The 14,896-nt window shown below is 40.8% G+C and overlaps 1 protein-coding gene across 6 annotated transcripts in view; it reads left to right on the top strand.

The window, feature by feature from the left end:
- The window catches only part of LOC132883412 (adhesion G protein-coupled receptor L3-like), a 734,936-nt gene that overhangs the window by 527,142 nt on the left and 192,898 nt on the right, over window positions 1-14,896 (top strand). For 4 of the 6 annotated variants that reach the window (XM_060917028.1, XM_060917029.1, XM_060917027.1 and 1 more), the window contains 2 exons: window positions 2,924-3,109; window positions 9,640-9,678. In XM_060917028.1, the coding sequence (XP_060773011.1) occupies window positions 2,924-3,109; window positions 9,640-9,678 (225 nt within the window). The remainder of the gene's footprint in view (window positions 1-2,923; window positions 3,110-9,639; window positions 9,679-14,896) is intronic. The other 2 variants (XM_060917030.1, XM_060917026.1) reach the window with 1 other exon arrangement.

Raw genomic sequence — 14,896 nt, 5'->3', positions numbered from 1 at the left:
AATAGAGCCTAAAGGTCTTCAGTGTAGGTAATATCCAGTCTGTGCTTCTGAAAGTCCTTTTCTGCATACTCGGGGTGTAACGCAACACCATTGTCTGTATCTGCTTCATAGCCCAAATATCTGTATCTGTATTCTGATTTGAAGCTGGAAGCATTCCTTTTATAAACTGTGGACCAGGCGGTTAAGACATCTCATCTCATCTCATCTCATCTCATTATCTCTAGCCGCTTTATCCTGTTCTACAGGGTCGCAGGCAAGCTGGAGTCTATCCCAGCTGACTACGGGCGAAAGGCGGGGTACACCCTGGACAAGTCGCCAGGTCATCACAGGGCTGACACATAGACACAGACAACCATTCACACTCACATTCACACCTACGGTCAATTTAGAGTCACCAGTTAACCTAACCTGCATGTCTTTGGACTGTGGGGGGAAACCGAAGCACCCAGAGGAAACCCACGCGGACACGGGGAGAACATGCAAACTCCGCACAGAAAGGCCCTCGCCGGCCATGGGGCTCGAACCCGGACCTTCTTGCTGTGAGGCAACAGCGCTAACCATTACACCACCGTGCTGCCAAAATGAATAGTGTGCATCCTATTTGCATCTGTATTTATATCTGTTTAGCACATTGGTCACATGTCTTATGTACTTGGTTACATCCCTTTTGTGTAGTAGGTAATGCACATGCTTTCACCTTTCTTTTTTTTTGTTACATTTGAAACATGAACATACATTTTTGTAGTGCTGGAATCTGAGAAATATTTTTATGAAGGCATGAAATATCCTAAAATGCATATATATGTAATATTCTTCCAGCTGGATTCTGGAAAACAGCCCTAACATGATGAAAAGTCAGGTTACTACTTAAGTAGGATTTCTGCCTGGAACATACTTTTACCTGAACTTTCAGAAAATAATATGTTTTGAAAAAATAACCTGAACTTGACAAGCAATCATGTGAGGTAGATAAGTTTAAAGATCGTTCTAAAATTTGAGAGTCATATTTATTTTTCATATTTTGTCACAATAATAACCAAGTGACCACTAACTCTGAACACAGTGCTGCCACCACCATGCTTCAGTTTTGTGTAGATTTCTGACATTAATTCATATTTATGTCCAGTTCAGCTCTAGATTGTAACACTAGAAAATTCAAGGAGGCTGAATACCTTTGTACAGCACGGCATATTCTGTGTGTGTGTGTGTATATATATATATATATATATATAAAATGTCTTGCAAAAGTATTAATCCCCCTTTGTGTTTGTCCTGTTTTGTCGCATTACAAGCTGGAATTAAAATTGATTTTTACAGGATTAGCACCATTTGATTTACACAACATGACTACATCTTTAAAGGTGCAAATTGTTGTTTTATTGTGACACAAACAATAATTAAGATAAAAAAAAAAAAACAGAAATCTGGAGTGTGCATAGGTATTCACCCCCCAAGTCAATACTTTATTGACCCACTTTTTGCTGCAATTCCAGCTGCGAGTCTCTTGGGGTGCAGTATGTCTCTATTAGCTTAGCATGTCTCGCCACTGGGATTTTTGCCCATTCCTCAAGGCAAAACTGCTCCAACTCCTTCAAGTTAGATGGGTTGTGTTGGTGTACAGCAATCTTCAAGTTATGCCACAGATTCTCAATTGGATTGAGGTCTGGGCTTTGACTTTGACATTCCAAGACATTTAAATGTTTCCCTTTCAACTACTCCAGTGTAGCTTTAACAGTGTGTTTCGCAGTATGTGAACCTTCGTCCCAGTCTCAAACCTCTGGCCGACTCAAACAGGTTTTCCTCCAGAATTGCCCTGTATTTAGTGCCATCCATCTTTCCTTCAGTCCTGACCAGCTTTCCTGTCCCTGCAGATGAAAAATATCCCCACAGCATGATGCTGCCACCACCATGCTTCACTGTAGGAATGGTGTTCTCAGGGTGATGGGTTTGCGCCACACATGGTGTTTCCCATGATGGCCAAAAAGATCAATTTTAGTCTCATTTTACCAGAGAATCTTCTTCCGTGTGTTTGGGGAGTCTGCCACATGCTGTTGGGCAAACTCCAAACGTGCTTTTTTCCAGCCACTCTTCCATAAAGCCCCACTCTGTGGGGTGTACAGCTTAAAGTGGTCCTATGGACAGATACTCCCATCTCTGCTGTGGATCTTTGCAGCTCTTTCAGTGTTATCTTTGGTGTCTTTGTTGCATCTCTGATTAATGCCCTCCTTGCCCAGTCTGTGAGTTTTGGTGGGCGGCCTTCTCTTTTCAGGTTTGTAGTGGTGCCATATTCTTTCCATGTTGCTATAATGGATTTAATGGCGCTCCCTGGGATATTCAAAGTTTGGGATATTTTTAATAACCCAACCCTGATCTATACTTCTCCACAACTTTGTCTCTGACCTGTTTGGAGTGCTGCTTGGTTTTCATGTTGCTTGCTTAGTAGTGTTGCAGAGTCAGGGTCCTTCCAAAACAGGTTGATTTATACAGACATCATGTGACAGATCATGTGACACTTCGATTGCACACAGGTGGATCTTAATCAACTAATTATGTGACTTATGAAGTGAATTGGCTGGACCAGCTCTTATTTAGGGGTTTCATACGAAAGGGGATGAATACTTATGCACACTCCAGATTTCTGTTTCTTTTTCATCTTAATTATTGTTTGTGTCACAATAAAACAACAATGCGCACCTTTAAAGTTGTAGGCATGTTGTGTAAATCAAATGGTGCTGACCCTTTTAATTCCAGCTTGTAATGCGACAAAACAGAACAAACACCAAGGGGGATGAATACTTTTGCAAGAATATATATATATATATATATATATATATATATATATATATATACACATTTTTTAATTCATGAATAAGATATTTGATACTATTTCAAAGGTTAATTAATACCTGTGCTTTGTTCAAAGATCCGAACTGGAGACTCAGCGGCCATCATCTCACGTGAGCTATCAGAGCAGACCAAGAACCGGATCCACTCCGGGGACATCACATACACGGTGCGAGCTTTGGGCCAGCTGGTGGACCTGCTGGACATCCAGCTACGCAATCTCACTCCCGGGGGCAAAGACAGCGCCGCTCGCAGTCTCAATAAGGTATAACAGCCGCTCTACTCAAGCTGTGCTAAACTCAGTAGAGTCCTCAAGAGTTAGATTATAAATGTGTTTTATACGAGTATGAAATTTTGTGAGCCAGCCGCCGTGCTTGATTTAGCTCCATAGCAAGCTGTTCAATGTCTTGGATACCTTCCAAGTAGGCTTCAGCCCAAAGCAGCGGCTAGTTGGAAGTGATCACACGCTGCGCTAAGATTGTTTGAAAGATTTGGAGACGAGGCTATGCGGCAGCTTCAATACCTCAGAGTCCACTCAAGTTCTTTCAGTCCTACGACTAAATTTTGAGTACTTTCAGACTGTTGACCCACATTTGCTGGGATATTGTATAGGGCAGCAGCTATGTTTGGCTGTGAAGTTCCAATCGCAAGATTCCAGCATGCCCCAAGCTAAGAAAGAGTTGGAGATGGGTGTTAGGTGGAGAGAGCTAAACAGTAGGTACTGTTTTAATGATGGTCGTCTCTGCCAGGCATGAACGATCCCCCTGTGTTTGGCTTTGCAGTTCTGAGGCCAATAAAAACACTTTCAACACGGAGGCCGACATGCTGCCGAGGATACATATTCCTTTCCTTTTCTTATGCTGCTCAGAGCAGCCAACGCTAACTCCCGGTGTGCTTCCTGTCTCATTTAGAAAGTCACTCCTGATCGCTGTTAGATCTGCTGTAAATCGTGCTTCTTTTTCCTTGTTGGTGAGGGAAAAAAAAAAAGGAGAGACAGGATTTCAGAGTTCAAGAGGCAGTGGGGTAAAATAGTCACCGTTATGGATCATACAAGCGCCTGCTCACATTCAGTTCAGCTCCAGATGGACTAAAGGTATCGCCTGAGACATGAAGACCACACATTGAGACACATAGGCAGGTGACGTTCTGTTAAATTTTGTCATTATAGTTATTCAGTCAGTGGTCAAATCTAGCAAAGCCAAGCTTCTGAATTCACCTATCCACTACGGCAGAACTGACAGGTTCATATACACACACACACACACACACACACACACACACACACACACACACACACACACCAGTTCCAGGAGAAGGTTTTTAGCTGCAGGACATCATGGGGATACTCAGGGGTTAAGTGCATTACTCATGGGCCATAATATGAGCACTCAGTTGGGACTCCATTAGTAACAGATGACTGGAGTAAGAATCACATCCAATGATGCACCGAACTCACAAACCTTTGGTGTTCAGATTTCCCGAACCATTATGCTACTGCAGAATTACTACAGAATACTACTTACCATTGTGACGTTCAACATGTTTTCTTGAGTAATTCGTACAAATTCAAATCCGCGATGATGGATTTGGATTTGACTGGCTTTTTAAAAATATACAGTATACAACCCCGATTCCAAAAAAGTTGGGACAAAGTACAAATTATAAATAAAAACGGAATGCAATGATGTGGAAGTTTCAAAATTCCTTATTTTATTCAGAATAGAACATAGATGACATATCAAATGTTTAAACTGAGAAAATGTATCATTTAAAAAGAAAAATTAGGTGATTTTAAATTTCATGACAACACCACATCTCAAAAAGGTTGGGACAAGGCCATGTTTACCACTGTGAGACATCCCCTTTTCTCTTTACAGCAGTCTGTAAACGTCTGGGGACTGAGGAGACAAGTTGCTCAAGTTTAGGGATAGGAATGTTAACCCATTCTTGTCTAATGTAGGATTCTAGTTGCTCAACTGTCTTAGGTCTTTTTTGTCGTATCTTCCGTTTTATGATGCGCCAAATGTTTTCTATGGGTGAAAGATCTGGACTGCAGGCTGGCCAGTTCAGTACCCGGACCCTTCTTCTACGTAGCCATGATGCTGTAATTGATGCAGTATGTGGTTTGGCATTGTCATGTTGGAAAATGCAAGGTCTTCCCTGAAAGAGACGTCGTCTGGATGGGAGCATATGTTGCTCTAGAACCTGGATATACCTTTCAGCATTGATGGTGTCTTTCCAGATGTGTAAGCTGCCCATGCCACACGCACTAATGCAACCCCATACCATCAGAGATGCAGGCTTCTGAACTGAGCGCTGATCACAACTTGGGTCGTCCTTCTCCTCTTTAGTCCGAATGACACGGCATCCCTGATTTCCATAAAGAACTTCAAATTTTGATTCGTCTGACCACAGAACAGTTTTCCACTTTGCCACAGTCCATTTTAAATGAGCCTTGGCCCAGAGAAGACGTCTGCGCTTCTGGGTCATGTTTAGATACGGCTTCTTCTTTGAACTATAGAGTTTTAGCTGGCAACGGCGGATGGCACCGTGAATTGTGTTCACAGATAATGTTCTCTGGAAATATTCCTGAGCCCATTTTGTGATTTCCAATACAGAAGCATGCCTGTATCTGATGCAGTGCCGTCTAAGGGCCCGAAGATCACGGGCACCCAGTATGGTTTTCCGGCCTTGACCCTTACGCACAGAGATTCTTCCAGATTCTCTGAATCTTTTGATTATATTATGCACTGTAGATGATGATATGTTCAAACTCTTTGCAATTTTACACTGTCGAACTCCTTTCTGATATTGCTCCACTATTTGTCGGCGCACAATTAGGGGGATTGGTGATCCTCTTCCCATCTTTACTTCTGAGAGCCGCTGCCACTCCAAGATGCTCTTTTTATACCCAGTCATGTTAATGACCTATTGCCAATTGACCTAATGAGTTGCAATTTGGTCCTCCAGCTGTTCCTTTTTTGTACCTTTAACTTTTCCAGCCTCTTATTGCCCCTGTCCCAACTTTTTTGAGATGTGTTGCTGTCATGAAATTTCAAATGAGCCAATATTTGGCATGAAATTTCAAAATGTCTCACTTTCGACATTTGATATGTTGTCTATGTTCTATTGTGAATACAATATCAGGTTTTGAGATTTGTAAATTATTGCATTCAGTTTTTATTTACAATTTGTACTTTGTCCCAACTTTTTTGGAATCGGGGTTGTACATAGTGCTGTGCAAAAGTCTTAGGCAGATGTAAAGAAATGCTGTTGACCAAAAATGGCTGAAAAATAATGAAAAGAAATGTTTCGACGGGTGGCACGGTGGTGTAGTGGTTAGCGCTGTCGCCTCACAGCAAGTAGGTCCGGGTTCGAGCCCCGTGGCCGGCGAGGGCCTTTCTGTGTGGAGTTTGCATGTTTTCCCCGTGTCCGCGTGGGTTTCCTCCGGGTGCTCCGGTTTCCCCCACAGTCCAAAGACATGCAGGTTAGGTTAACTGGTGACTCTAAATTGAGCGTAGGTGTGAATGTGAGTGTGAATGGTTGTCTGTGTCTATGTGTCGGCCCTGTGATGACCTGGCGACTTGTCCAGGGTGTACCCCGCCTTTCGCCCGTAGTCAGCTGGGATAGGCTCCAGCTTGCCTGCGACCCTGTAGAAGGATAAAGCGGCTAGAGATAATGAGATGAGATGAGATGTTTCGACATGAATTTTTTTTTATAAACAGCAGTAAGCCATAATAGATGAAACAACGTTAGTATTTGGTCTGAGACGACCCTTTTCTTAAAAAAAAATAGTAGTCTGAGGTACAGTGAGTGCAGTTTGATGCGGAAATGAGCTGTAGGTTTTACTGAGCATCTTACAGAACCAGCCGCAGTTCTTCTGGACACTTTGACTGTCACACTCGCTTCTTCATTTTGCACCAAAACCCAGCAGCCTTCGTTATGTTTTCTTTTTTTAATCTGAAAAGTCGTCTCTTGTGTCATATGCTGCTCAGATACAAACTTTTTTTTCTCTGTAACATTTAATTTTGTGCTGGAAAATGAACATTTGGACTCTAAAATGTTTTTGTATCGACTCGATAATGTAGAAGCGATAAAATAGAAATCTATAACAAAGTTTGTATGAAAAAAAATAGGGTGCCGAAGACTTTTGCACAGCACTGTACTATTATTATTATTTTAATGAAACAAATGCGAACCTCAGCTTCAGCTTTAAACTCTTCATAGACTCATCTACCACAGTGCAATGTGGGCTATTAAAAACAAAATCAAATATACAGCTGGATTGGGGAAGGGTTTTAGGCACAAATCTAATTTCAGATCCATTTAATTCCAGCAGTTTCCAAAATATTGGCACCCTTCAGTGTAATAAGTAATTGTATGAACCGAATACACAAAAAGCTGAGAAATTTCCATACCCATGGGATGTTCAACAGTCGCACATGGGTGTGATGATCAGGTGTCTACAAATGCTTGTTATTCATTCCGTTATACATGAAGGGTGCCGATAATTCTGCAACTGACTATATGTTTTCCTAAAGGGGTTTCAGGTATCCCGGAAAAGAAATTAATGTCGGCTCTCTCTGTTTAATTCAGGTTCTACATCCACCAAGTGAGTATCTGTTGAATTATTGTGTGCAGCCATTGAAGGTGATGAGAATGTTCGAATTTTAGCTCCATTTCTGCTCACTGGAACAAGCACAAGTCTGGAAAACATTGGCTCTGTCAATACACCAATCAACAGTACAAGCTCAGATTTTCAAGAGAGACGGTCATCATCTTGTGCAAGACCGTAAAGTTAGTTGACCGAAATGCTTTCACCTTCCCCCGGCAACAACAGGAAACTGAGACTCACGGGAAGGAGAGTCTTTTTCTCTCTCTTCATCTTTCAGTCTCGCTTCCTCAAGGTCACCCCTCTCTCTCTGCGCTCCTTTTCCCTGTATAATTCGTCTCATCCCAAATGTCACGCTAGCCTCTGGGTTTGTTCGTCACGCTGCGCTTGCAATATGAACGATCCCTTTGATAGCAGTGCAGTGGGTTTAGCTCACAGTTGAATCTACAAACCGTGAGATCTTCGACGCTTCACAGATGAAAGAAGCGTGAGAGCTGCCAACAGTGACGCTAACAGGGAGGCTAACGCAGAACAAAGGAGGCTTGGCGCAGAACAGCAGGGCTAGCTCCGAACATGACGACCACTGAAACAGTTTAGAAGAAGATGTTAGCACATTGTGACAGGTAGTGAAGTGAACAAGAAAGAGTTTATTTTTGTCCAGTGCTGGTTGCTTGCTCTGAAGTGTTCGGTAATTAATTTGTCAAAGGGTCCCCCTGCACTGTAAGCGCTGATGGGTTAGCGTGCTAATGCGGTAACAGGAACACAAAGTTTTGTCTGTCTGCTTCTATATTTCTCTTTTTTTTTCTCCACATCACTGAACTTGTTTTCAGTTTCTTTGGGAATGCCTTTTTGCCTTTACCTGATGTTCACACTAGCAAGCGACAAAGCCGCAAGATGAGTGTTCATTTTCTTTGTACGTGCAAAAAAAAAAAAAAGAAAAATATCAGCAACAGTGGCAAATAGCACAATGAGAGGCGTTTGAATTGGGATTTTCTCAACTGTGTGCAAAATAGGTGTGACGTGATAAAGGGACAAATCCAAACCTTTGGCTCGAATCATTCCTCAGCCCAAACCTATGGTACTTATGGTCCAGTGTTTCTTCAGTTCCCTGTTCACAGCTTTAATTTCTACCTAAGATTATTCATGGCTTTATCTTATCATGGCGTCTCAGTCACTGTTAAGAAAAATAAAGCTTGGAAAAAAGTCGCACAGATCGTTGGCGCTTGTGGTCAATGTACTTCTCTAGCGCAGGTGATCCGTCAACAAAACTAGTAGGATGCACATGAAAAATCAGACGTCTTGCGTTTAACTCATTCGCTTTCGGAGTTACTGTTTGTCATCGAGACTCAAAATAAACAAGTGTTGCCAGGCAAAACAAACCTCGCCCGGCAGCACTCATTTTATACCAATATGTTGATAATGGTAATATTTCTCAATCATCAGCTGTCAGGTTATAGTCCTATGAAAATCCACGACCTTGAGTTTGACATTTCAAAGTCATTCAAGGTCAGAGGTCATGGCGGCAACTGAAAGCCCAGATGGGACTTCTTATATGTTGATGATGGTAAACATCTGGCTATCAAGAACCATTTTAAAGTCATAGTCCTTTGAAAACCCATGACCTTCAGTTTGACCTTTCAGGGTCACTCAAGGTCAAAGGTGCCAAATGAAAGGCCATATGGGAGTTCCTATTATGCTCATAAACATCTGTCTATTGGCAACCGTTTTTGAGTTATAATGGAAAATGTTATTTTGACCGAAAGGTTGACCTTTCTGGTGCCCTTGACCCGATTACCCCCAAAATTTAATCAGGTTATCTACGCACCATTGCCCACCTACCCTGAAATTTTGAAGTCAATCGGTGCAACCGTCTAGACGCTAGATTGTTAACAAACAGACACACAAACAAACAAACCGCACTGATTACAATACCTTGCCCTGCTTACTCTGTCGCGGGTGAGGTAAAAACACTGGACCATGCCCGCCCACCCAAAAAAACCAACCAAACCAACAAACAACACAAGCTAGTGTGAACACAGGGCTAGCGCTAATGATAAAGTTGTCATTATAAGTTCTGTTAATATTTATACAAGTACTTTTTATCGAGGTTATGTGTATTTTTTGGAGTATTGTTTTTACTGATGGTAATCTTTTCTTCTAATAAAGTTATTTGGGCTTTTCAGCTGCAGAAAAGGGAACGCTCCTGCCGCTTTTTTGTACAGGTATTTAAATCCTCCTTTTCGTCCATCACCTCTTTCTCACACCAATCCTTTATTTAACTCAGCGTCTGTGTCTGTGGTTCTTCAAGCCCTGCCCTTCATTTACACCGAGCTCATGTTTTGTTTGTCCCTTTTTTTTTTAAATCGACCATCCCCATCCTTTGAGGCCTTGAACCAAAACATCACCTCATTTGCTGCAAATTGCTCATAATAGAGCATAATATAGAGTCTGAGAACGCAGAGACTCCATGGTGTGCATGTTAAAAAGCCCACGTATGCTCTTCATCATGTTATTCAGGCCTCAAAGGTTCACACTTATTCCTGGGTGGGTTAATAAGTCACTGAACCTAAGACAGATTTTGATTGGAGTATTAGTGACTTTTATTTGCCGATAATGGAAATTTAACATGAAATGATTCCATAAACATTGCATGAATTTGGTCAACAACAGTAATCTCAGCCAATCACAAGCAATTATGCTTGCTTTGCAATTGAAAACAAATTGAAAACTGTTCACCGGAACATAACAGAAATTCATTTTGCATATATTTATATTTCTTTCCTTGCTGTAGGTGAGCTGAGATTCAGTGACTGCTGAGGAACAAATGTGTTGTGAAGTGTGTTGTGTTATTATGAACTGCTACGGATATATAGCTCTCCTTCTCTCTTCCCCTTGCATTATGAAAGTTGACACAGTGCTAATGTTCTTTCTGAACCCTACCAGACTTACCAACTTTACCATTATTGTCAGGTTACTTAACAACTTGCTTTAAAGCAGAACTGAAGTCATTTTTAAACTTGCTTTATTTCTTAATTAACGTGTTATTCAATTACGTTTTCAGTTTTAGTAACCTTATATCGTGACTCGTATCGGCAACTAATTGCAATTAAATATTATACTTATCGGCCTATTCGGTTTTTAGCCGTGTTGAATTTAGATCGTTTGGTCCACGGCAGGCGTCGCTTATCCACGCGATCTTCACGAGACTTGTGCGAGACTTCGAAACGTGAAGTGTCAGCCAGGTGTCAGTGTCGCCATTTTGAAAACTGTTTTTCAAATGAAATTTTGCACAAAAACGAGTTTAAATGACGATTACTGCTTATTTTTTTCAAATTTTCCTGATTGCTATCAAAACAAGCAAAACTTCCGGCTTGATTATGTCAGCATTCGAAAGAGGGCACCCGCGTCTTTTGGCAATGTTGGCGGATGTTGGTCGCTTTGATTTCCGCTGTATGTTTTACTTCCGTCCTACGATGTCTCGCACAGGTCTCAACGAATCTCGTTTATGGCCATTGCTTTGACATATGGACCGATATATTACAGAGCATATTCCAAACACTCATAACTTGCTATAGCAGTGACAAAATAGCTATCAGAAATGCATTCCGATATTTAATAAAATGAGAACAATAGAATTTTGATCATAAAAAAATTTGCCTTCAGTTCTCCTTTAAAAGGCATGCAAACAATTCTCATTTAGATCAATTTTCAACTATAAGGGCACACGGTAGAGTGCGTACCTCCACCAAGGCACATATTATCAACATCAAAATCAAACCACTCGAACCTAGGATAATACTAAAGCTGTACACCAAATTTCACCCAAATCCATTCATGACTTTTTGAGTTACAACAAAGGGTTCCCTCCACAGTTGATGGAGGTAAAAATGTGCATCTGTATTAAGCTGGAGTACTGAGTAGTTTTTTTTTTCCCTAAATGTAGAACTCAAAGGCAAAAGGCAAATAAATTAAAATGGAATAAAATAACATAAAAATTGATCTTTTATCCAAGAACAGGAAAAAAAATTAGGTTTTTGTTTTATTACTTTTTTTTATTTAAAAATCAATAAAATTGTACACACACAGTAGAAAATGAACAGGCAGTGAGAAATAAGAAATAAAAGAAACCATAGCCAGTGCTGTGCTTTATCTTTAGAGGTTAAAGGGTAATGTCTTCAATCGGGTCCTGACCTGTAAGAAGAAAGACCAATTTACACACAGGCGCAAAAGGAGCAGGATCTTCTCCACACCAGGGTGTATCAACTGTGCTGCTCATGACTTTGCACCCTGTGAAATTTTAAGTCTCTACTTTTTCGGTTTCCTCAGTTTCATTGCTAACATGGAATGTTTGCCAAGAAATTGACCGCAACATCTTTTTTTTTTTTGAGTTGTTGCTTGGAGAACACTAGTCAAAACTAGTTAACATGTTCCTTTAAAACGATTCAAAATGATCAAGCTTGAGCGATAGGAATGTTTACTTCAGAGAAGCACTACTGCATAATAGCAAGAGCAGAATAGTTAAAAAAAAAAAACGTTTTCAAGGCCTAACGATGAAACTGAACATTGTGCCTTGTAGCCTTGAAATGGTGGACTTAACTTCGGTGGTTCTTAAGGTACAAATTGAAAGGCAAATTATTATAAATATCAGGCACGAGGGATCTCTTAAGACAGCTAACAATAGCTAGAACTTTTATGCTGTTGTTGTTTTTTGTTGTTGCAATCTAGTGACTATATCTTACTCAAAAAGTCCAATGGTTTTTCTATCAAAACAAACAAACAAACAAACAAACAAACAAACAAACAAACAAACAAACAAACAAAGGCATTGGAATTGTGGCTACCCAATCACATCCAAGAGCAATTTATCATCACCGTTACACCTCCATGTTTTTGAGAGGTCGGAGGAAATCAGAAAACTTCAAGGAAACCCACTCAGAAACAGGGAGAATGCGAAACCCCACACAGACAGTAACCAAAGCTCAGGAACCTCCACTGTCAGTAATAGGGGTACAGTAGAAGTCCACGTCTGGCCCCCAAGATACATCATCATCATCATCATCATCACTGCTGAACTGGATCTGGACTTGATGCAAGCCATGTTTGATTGATTTGGCCGGAATTGCAGCAGTAGGGTGGCGGGTTCCTTTCTGCACACTCACACACACACATTCACACCTATGGACAATTTAGAACAGCCAGTTCACCTAACCTGCATGTCTTTGGACTGTGGGGGAAACCGGAGCACCCGGAGGAAAGCCACACAGACACAGGGAGAACATGCAAACTCCACACAGAAAGGCCCCCATCGGCCACTGGGCTCGAACCCAGAACCTTCTTGCTGTGAGGCAACAGTGCTAACCACTACACCACCGTACCCCCCCAAGATACAATCTCCAATAATGTACCCCCTAGGGCACATTATTGGACTTCAGTGTAATTATTTGTGCCTTTATAGAGCCAAAAAAGGTACATATATGTTCCCAAGCAGTATATAAAAGGCCCAGATACATACCATATAGAGTACTTCCCCACTGATAAGCTGTTGTACCTCTAAAGGTACAATAATGTACGTCATTTACTGAGAGTGTACTTGAGACCTCAGAGCCTGACTGATGCGCCTCAGTGCCACCCTTAAACTCTTTCATTTCACAAATCTAATCTGTAGCATATATATGATTATAATGGATAATAACGTTGACGTTTGTCAACGTTGGACACAAATGGAAAAACATGTTTCTGATTGTTGCAATGGAAGGATGGGTGGGAATGATCCCTATGACCCCAAGCAGAAGGGTGACCCAGGAACGAAACCAGTGTAATAAAGCTGCGAAGAGTTGTTTAGAAACTCAGTCATAATGGTAATTGTTAAATTCTGTCAATTATACATGTCACATACTGTATATGGATATAAAACACAATTCAAAAGCTAAACTTGAAGAACAGATACTGCTTTCAGAGACATTCTTTTCAAGTTTTATCCAACTTTCTAATACTGGAAAAATACACTGAAAGGTACAGTAATACCAGTCATACGTTTGCAAATTTTTGTGGTCTCTATGTGTGATTTGGTACTCCTGTGTATACGTGCCTGCGAACAAGTAGTCCTATCTCTGTAAAGATAAATTATACAGATTTGGAGGTTAATTCCCAAGCATTTGACTTGAGCAATAATGAACATATTAATTCTTTTGGCTGGAGTTTTGCACATTCTCCAATGGGTTTTCAAACAACTTCTCCAGTTTCCCCCTACTTTCCAAAACATGCCAGTAGATGGTTTGGCTACAGTACGATGCCCTGAAGTATGAATTAATATCTGAATGTGCAATGAACTGGTGGCCCATCCAGTGTGCGTTCGTACCTGGCACCCAATGTTCACCACAACACCAACCACTTTAAAGTGTTTACTGATGAAGTTTTATCATCTTTTATCAGTATAAAGAGCAGGGGTGGACAGTAACGAAGTACATTTACTTGAGTACTGTACTTAAGTGCACTTTTTGAGTATCTGTACTTTACTTGAGTATTTTTTTTTTGGAAACTTATGACTTTAACTTCACTACATTTGAAAGGCAAATATCGTACTTTTCACTCCACTGCATTTCTATCAAGCTCCTCGTTACTCGTTACTATGAAGCAGCATTGAAAGTGGATGTTTTTTTCTTTTCTTTTCTAAAATGTGATGGTTTTTCTTGCAGGTGATACTGAGACAGTCTATCAGTAATCACTTGGGTCACGTCACGTCCATAGACTGGATAAAATCAAGTTCAATGATTTCTCAGCAGCGTTATTTGAACTCAATCAGTTGATGGCAGACTGGAAGGAGGCGGTTCTTCTGGAGAACGCACGCACTCATGGCCATACCTAGAACCCATGTTTCAGTTTTCTGAAAGGATTAGAGATTCGTTTTGTTTCAAATGTTTGCTTTGTTTGCCGAAAATGGACCACATCACGGCCTACAACGACTCGCTGTCCGACCTGTGGAAGCATATTGAGGGATATAAACGTTTTATTCCAAGAGAAAGTTTGCAGTGAAGCTGTTTGTGCTTTTAGAGCTAGCGATAACATTGCAATAGCTATGCAGTCTGGTTAGTCAAATGACTTTCTACGGATTTGCTCACCAAGTTGCCGTAGCCTTGTCCACGGCTAACGTTAACACACAGCTAGTTAACTTGGACACTGTTAGTTAGCGTGTAAAAACAGAGTTACGCTAACATGAATAACGTTAATTTATCTGAAGTCCTTTCAGAAATATGTTTTAGCATCATCTTGCCAAATAAACAGAATGTAGAAATCTTTCTTTTCTAGTAACGTTAGCTATCCAATATGATTTTGAGTTTGAAAAGAGTTTGCTACACTCAAAAAACAAAACAAAACATTGGATTTACTTAACCGAGTTATGGCAACCGGTCCCACGAAACTGTGTTAATTTAGATGTATTGA

The sequence above is a fragment of the Neoarius graeffei genome, chromosome 3, assembly GCF_027579695.1.
Source record: "Neoarius graeffei isolate fNeoGra1 chromosome 3, fNeoGra1.pri, whole genome shotgun sequence".
Taxonomy (NCBI): Eukaryota; Metazoa; Chordata; class Actinopteri; order Siluriformes; family Ariidae; genus Neoarius; species Neoarius graeffei.
The sequence above is the reverse complement of the archived record's forward strand: the minus strand, read 5'-3'. Positions and strand labels throughout refer to the sequence as shown.